The sequence below is a fragment of the Camellia sinensis genome, chromosome 8, assembly GCF_055761805.1.
Source record: "Camellia sinensis isolate YWXY chromosome 8, ASM5576180v1, whole genome shotgun sequence".
NCBI classification, from domain to species: domain Eukaryota; kingdom Viridiplantae; phylum Streptophyta; class Magnoliopsida; order Ericales; family Theaceae; genus Camellia; species Camellia sinensis.
Window position 1 is genome coordinate 174,796,156 of NC_138968.1, and position 7,630 is coordinate 174,803,785.

The 7,630-nt window shown below is 35.0% G+C and overlaps 1 protein-coding gene across 2 annotated transcripts in view; it reads right to left on the reverse strand.

The window, feature by feature from the left end:
• The window catches only part of LOC114302082 (putative leucine-rich repeat receptor-like serine/threonine-protein kinase At3g14840), a 59,456-nt gene extending 55,248 nt beyond the window's left edge, over window positions 1-4,208 (reverse strand). For both annotated transcript variants that reach the window (XM_082884161.1, XM_082884160.1), the window contains exons 1-2: window positions 3,841-4,208; window positions 3,415-3,589 (exon numbers count right to left, since the gene is read on the reverse strand). In XM_082884161.1, the coding sequence (XP_082740287.1) occupies window positions 3,415-3,589; window positions 3,841-3,931 (266 nt within the window). In that variant the 5' untranslated portion in view covers window positions 3,932-4,208. The remainder of the gene's footprint in view (window positions 1-3,414; window positions 3,590-3,840) is intronic.
• Window positions 4,209-7,630: the final 3,422 nt, after the last annotated feature.

Below are 7,630 nucleotides of genomic sequence, written 5' to 3' on the forward strand. Positions count from 1 at the left end.
CTTTATTCACAAAGTTCTAATAATAAGATAGAATCAGGACATTTGGCCTAATAGTTGTGTACCACCATTTTTGATGTGAAATCTTGAGTTCAAATTGTATGAGGAAGAATTGATATTTTTTGTGATAGTTTACTTCTCTCCCATTATGAAACTCAGGCTCCGTTTGGGAAGAAAAAAGCCAGGTTTTTTTTGTCTAAAATAGTCACAAAAAATAAAATAGGCTATTTTAGCCACAAAAAACAAAACATCAAATCCAACTCATAATCATTACAATCCTCTCTCACAAAAAAAGTCAAAAAAGTCAAAAAGTCAAAAAGCCCTTCCCAAATCAGGCTAAAATAGCCCAGGCTAAAATAGTCAAAAAGTCAGAAAGCCAAAAAGCCAACCCACTTTCCAAACGGAAGCTTAGTGATAGTGGTGTTGGGCTTAGGTTAAAAATAAATAAATTTGATGTACTAATTTTGTTTTATTTTCTTTTACAGTGGACTGTGAGTCATGCCTATTTTCTTAACCCAATAAAATCATATGTAGGTGAGGGCTTTTAATATCCACCAATTTAACGAGTGTGCCTTTGGTTACCCCCACCAAATAAAAGCATATGGATTCCATGAAATAATTGATATATTATATAAAGCTAACATAAAATGATATGGTATAACTTTCGATTTTATCATTTTAACAAAAAAATATATCAAAGTAGTTTATGTTTTCTCAAATATTATTATCACATTATTCTTGATAGGTCCAAACATTAGTATTGTTTATATGTTGATGATGCTTAATGGTATAAATAATTTGTGGGTCATGTACACTGCTAACTTAAAAAAGAGAAAAAAATCTCATGCATGAAATTCCATATAATGTTTAGTTTAATTCTTTCAAAGACCCCTCTCTACCTAACATTCCAACCAAACAAAGGTAATAAAGCCATTTATTTTATTAATTTTTTATTTCAACGCGTTGGTGTTGAGACTGCACTTTTAGTGGACTGTGAATAGTAACCTGCGAATAATTACTCGGGTATGTGCGCAAAGAATAAGAGAAGAAGAAGAAGAAGAGAGAGAAGAGGTGCCTTACCCCGCACAAGGGTTAAACCAATCACACACAAATGCAATCTCAAATTCTCATACCATCAACAATTCTATTGAATCATTGAGATTATACATATATTTATAGGTAAAGATTTGATTCATTTTGAATTCTTTAATTTAGAATTTATCAAATGTATCTACCTTGGTTTATGGTTATACATATATCTATGGTTTTGCTTATCTTACTGGCAGGGTTATTATGGTTGTTAGCTTATTAATCATCGTGTACTGAAATTTGCAGGTACAACAATAAGTACAGTTTTATTATGCCAGCTAGTTGTCTCAATACGATGTACATGTTTATAGGATTTAATTGATTTTTGCAAAGATACAGGTTTGCAATCCAGTGTTGCTGCCACTATCATGCTTCTCTGATAAATTTTCCAATTCTGTTTCTTTATTAGGTGCCTTACATCACTACTGCTTTGATGGATGCGAAGCTAGGCACGGAAGGGCGCAAGGATCTTTTTGATTGGCTATCAAGGCAACTTAGTGGATTAAAACTTCGAATATGAATTATGTATTGTGTCGAATAGTTAATGAATTAAAACTTAGTGGATCTTTTTGATTGGCTATCAAGGCAACTTAATGTATTGTGTCGATTATGAATTGAAAACTTAGAATAGTTGTATTGTGTTGAATGTTAATGAATTATGTATTGTGTCGAATGTTAATGATTCAGTTAATTTGAATGATGTTTTAAAATTATAGGTTTATTATGGATTGAATGCATTATTAGGAATTACAGGTGTATTGTTTTCCTGCTTTGGCGATCAATTTATTAGTCGCGACATCAAAAATAATTTTTTTTCGCAAAAAATGACAATTGCCGACCAAGAGTTTTGGTCGCAAAAAATACATCTATTGTCGACCAAACTTTTTGGTCGCTAAATGTGATAATTGGCGACCAAACTTTTTGATCGTGATATGTGACAATTGGCGACTAAGAAATTTGGTCGGGAAAATATCACTTTTCGCGACCAAAGTGTTTTAGCGACAAAATGAATTAGTCGCAATAATTAAATATTTAGCGACCAAAAATTTAGTCGGCAAATCCAACTTTTGCCGACCAACCAAAATTTTGGTCGCGAATTACTTTTGCCGACCCTCAATTGGCGACCAAAAAAATTGCTCACGGATAACTTTTGCCGACTAAAAATAGACTTTTAGTGACTAATTTTTTGTTGCCAAAAGTGTTAATTCTTGTAGTGACGTTTTATTAATTTTTTGTTTCAACAAAGTTGATGAAACCTCCAGTGTCTAAAGGGGAAAAAAAAAATTCTCATGCATAAAATTACAAACAATGTTTAGTTTAATTCTTTCAAAAACCCCTCTCTACCTAACATTCGAACCAAACAAAGTCAATCAAGCCAATTATTTTATTAATTTTTTATTTCAACAAAGTTGATGAAACCTACTTTGTGAGCAGCCAAGAGCCACCGAAACAAGAAATTGAAAGTCACCCCTTACTATTACTAATACTATGCAAATAATGTCTTGAAAAAGAGTAATAATATATTGGAGCAATAATATATAGGAAAAATTATAAAAAAAAAATATTTAAAATTTGAGCCTTTTAACAAAATAAATAACAAAGTTTTATTTTTATCAGTTTAAAATTAATCTTTTGATTTGTTTTTAATCTAGACTATTTGTTTATTTTTATTAAGTAAAATTATCGAAGAAATAATATTTTATTTATTAAACTTAATAAAAATGAGTATTTTAGACATATTTGGTACATTTACATAGAGTATAATGACTACAATATCAGTTTTTGGTCAATTTTATTTAACAAAAATAGATAAATAATTTAAATTGAAAACAAATCAAAAGATTGAAGTTTAAATTGATAAAATTTAAAAATTATTTTGTTTTAAGACTCAAACCCTAGGATTTTTTTTATATTATTTCTCCTAATATATAAATAGAATATTTATAAATAATTTTATATTGAAATTTTTTTAATTTAAAATAAAACACGCATAAAATGATTTATATTTATAAAAATAACAGTATTTCTCAAATCATTTTTATTAAATGATTAAAAAATGAAAAATGATCATAAGCTGTGATTTGTCATTTATTGTGCATACAAGGACAACTTGAACTTCGCTTTTTGATCAAGATAAACAACAACAATAACAAATAAACAAACAGACGAGCAAAAAGGCATCCTAAGACCGAATAGAGATTGGTTTTAATTTTCATATGAAAAATTAATCTTGAAACCATATTTTATATTCTCATGTTTAAACCAACTACAAGTATAATCTATAAATTATCCGAGAGAGAGAGAGAGAGAGAGAGAGAGAGAGCTTACATGCTGACAACATGGCAGGTGGTGTTATCGGAGGTGCAGTTACCACAGGTGACAGCATTCTCAAACCCGTTAGGCTCACTCCGGTTGGCCCAACCTGATTCTCCACTGCATGGATCTACACTGAAATCCCAATTCTTCTTTCCCAACTTCTTCGCTATTTCGTTCAGAGCTTCCACTGCAAAAATAAAACGCACATTAATTTATATTATCCTTAATACTCACACTGCATATGCACAGAATCCCACTGAACTTACATCAGGACAAAAACTAAGGCTCTGTGTGCTCTAAACACTAAACAATATATTTAATTTTAACGAGGGATTATGGAGACTCGAACTCAAATTTTGAGTATGGAATCCAAAAGTCTTAAACCAACCCTTGTTGGTGTTCCTAATCTTATATTCATATGTATGTGTATATATATACCTTCAGAAGAGGGAAGTGGAGTGGCTCCGGAAGCGAAAGTAGCCAAGAAAACGATTACAGCAACTGAAGGAAGAAGCCGAGTGAGGAACATTATTACAAGTTCTCTGAGTTGAGAGGGGGGGAGAGAGAGAGAGAGAGGGGGGGATCCCTATATATTTTACAATTCTGTATTTTGGGTCTTATATTAATGATGTGTGAAAGTTACTCATATCCATGTGTTTGGTGGCTTTCTACAAAGATTATAATCAAATGAAATTATTGACTAGGAACAATGCATGTAGTACCCTTTTACTTTTCTTTTTAGGAGAGAGAGCATATGTGAAGGTTGGATTTTATCCACGCGGCGATGGCTTAATTAAAAAGTGAGCTTCATTGAAAAGTATAAAATGTGATGATTTAAATATGTTTAGAGTTTTTATGTGTAAAAAGTAGTGTTAGAGATTAGGGACAACATAATTATTTTAGGGTTTTAGGTGACGTATTGAATGGAGGTCTTTTAACATTTAAATTATTATTACTTAACTTTTAAATATTAAATTTCCTATTTTTTAATTTTTAATTTTTAATTTTTTACTTTTGATGATGCTGAATTATTAATTAAATTCTTACAATGAAAATGTTCTAATATATTTTTGGAGTATTTATATGCAGGTGGTGAATTTATTGTCTAATAAATTCTATGATAATTAATGATATTTTTCATCAAAAGCTATTAAGAAAAGTCACTAATTATTAATTTTTATAGACAATTTGAAAATTGTCATAAAAAATGTCATTAATTTTGAACTTTCAGCGACAATTCATAAAATTCATCACAGAAAATATCACTAATTATAAGTTTTAACGACAATTTATAAAAATTATGACAAAAAAATTTCTAATTATTAATTTTTAGTAACGTATAAAAAAATTATCGTAAAAAATTATCTTTAGAGAGAAGAAATGTTGATACTATTGATTGATATTAGGCTTCTAGCAGCCTACATCATTATTTTGAGGCCTAAATTGAACAAAAATGATTTTATCTATTACATTTCAACACAGCATGTGCCTTTTATTTATTTGAACTAATCCATTTATAGAAGAAAGCAAATATATATATATATATATATATATGAGGTTTCATTTTTCCATTTGTAATTATGATTTGAACATGTGAGACTTCATCAACTTTATTTTTAAGCCCGAGCAAAAAATAAATATTTTGAGCTTTCCCATTACTTGCATTTGCTTAATACAACAATATATATAAGTACTTGTGGTAACTCGTGTGATGCACAGAAAAATAGATTATATATATTTTATGTAATAAATAAATTATCTTAATCTTAAATTATGTCTTAATAGCGACAAGTCATGATATTAAGCCATCTGGATAGATGTTAACAATAATTAATCCACAAAATTTCATAATAAAATTTGATATGCATAAGAAATTATTAATTATAAAAATTATTCAGAATAATAATATCACAATTACTTGATAACATAAATAACTTGTATCAAACTAAACAAAACATTAAAAGAGAAAAATTCTATAAGCTTAGAAAAGTTATCATAAATTTACTTAGACTTTTAAATCAATGGTGTATATTATTATTGTGGGATCAAATTATGAATAAACATAAACTTTTAATTATAATTTATAATTAGTGTACGGGGAGCAAATATTTTGCGGAGCCCGTACTCTTTTCGTCCAAGCTCCTTATTTGTCCGATCGACCTATGAGCACAACGGCAGTGAGCTACCCAGCGGTATATGGCCGGAAAACCCCTCCGACGGTCAAGTTAGCACACACACTCAGGGAGAGAGAGAGGAAAAGAAAGATAAATCACAATGAGTGTTTCTCACCAAATGATGTTCCATCCCCAGCATGGGGGCGCAGTCATGCTTATATACTTTCTGCGCTCAAATCTGCCCCCATTAGCCTCTTGACACGTGGAGCTACTATCCTATCTGTCAGCACAAATCCCACAATCACCACCTAACCAAACCGGCAGACTACATTAGTGGGAGCTCGGCAGCCCGGCGGTATCACCTCGGCCTCACACAACCGTGTTGGATAATGAGTTCGAGTACTCCACTCGTCGAGCTCCATAATGACCGTGCTCGGTTGCATTCCGGCATAACCGAGCTCAAGACAGGTCGAGCTGGTAAACCGAAGCCCTTCTTGCCGAGCTAAATGCACGAACCGTGGAATCCCGAATGGCAGGGATCAGCTCGGCCGAGTAGCTCAAGTAGCTCGGTTCCAACATGGCCCTGGGCCTCAACCGAGCAGAATCATCTCCGGACAGGCCCAAGCTATCACGGCCCAAACGCGCTCAACCCTCAATTTGCCCGGCCTTTACCATGGCCCATTCCAACTTGTAAATCTCCCTCTCAATTGCCCCTTAATTTCGTCCACGCAAAAGCATGACTGGGATTACGTGACCTAACCGGGGTACATTTCCGCAGGTCTTTCCTCCACAAGTTGTATACCGCGCTAGTCGACATGCTCAGTTTCTAGACTTGCCCGATCGACGCCGCAACTCGCATGTTTGTCCCTTCAGTACTGACACCACCGTCAATAGGGACACGCGTTGATCATTTATTGGCGTCGAGCAGCCAACCCTGACGTCCTTTCATATTCGAATTTTGGCGGTTGTTTTCCCCTACAAACCCGCCAACTCCCCCTTCATTTTCTTCTTACTGACTCACTTCCATTCCAAACAACCTAACGTCGCGGTACCCTCATCAAGCTCCATTGTTGCCCTCTGCTGCATTCGTGCTCGAAGATTCGACTTCTGCCCTATTCTGGTAAGTTCTTCAAACCCCATTATTGTTTTTTCCTTCGGTATTTCACATCTTAAGGCACAAAAGTAATAGGTTTTAGGATATAGCTCCCAAAAACCTCTTATGCCCCCTGTTCTCCTTGCTGTTCTTCAGCTCCAGTGATGAACACATGAAGATCTGGGGCGGACCGGGCTCCAGGTCTTCTTTTGATCCCAAAAACATCTAAATCGAGCAAATTACAAGTTTGTAAAAACTCCTGTAGGAACCGAGGTAGATAGAGGGTTTGACAGCTTGATCGGGCTAACATCTGGTCCGCTTGAGCGGCCGAGCTTCTGGATTTACCTTCATGACCAGGGTGGTCTGGCACTCCACTGACCGAGCTAAAGTCAAGCTCGTTTTACACGACTACGCTCCCTCTTACACTTACCCTCATTTTCCTACAGAGTCCAAGGGGACCACGCACCAACACTGAGGTTTTCAAAGACCGAGTAGCCACCAAACAAGAGTTTGTGCCAAACCAACACAGCCGTGCTAAAACCAGCCAGCTACACATGGGGCGCTACCACTTCCTAGTCGACACGCCGGTCGCTCTAGCCGCATTCTGAGAAGAATACGGTATCCCAATCGACGTACATCTCGAGCTCAGAGCAGAGGAAACAACCCCGTAGGGCAGACTGGACCAGTGCCCTTTCACCGTGCTCTCCATAATAGAAGGCGGCCTCCGCTTCCCGGTTAACCCCCTTTTGTGTGAGTTCTTGCGGCGCACCGGGCTAGCACCAACCCAAGTCTCAACCAACACTTACAGGATAATTAACGGGATCCACGAACTGAACAACCGGTGAGGAACCAACCTAGGATTAGCCGAAATACTTGCTAGTATACCCTCGGGCATACGGGCGACAACCTTGTCTATTATTTAAAGATCAGACCGGGCAATGAGAAGATAGTGACCGGCACTCTGGACAAAGACATGCATGACGACGACTTTTTCTGGGTGTCCGGTAATTATGAAACGGCC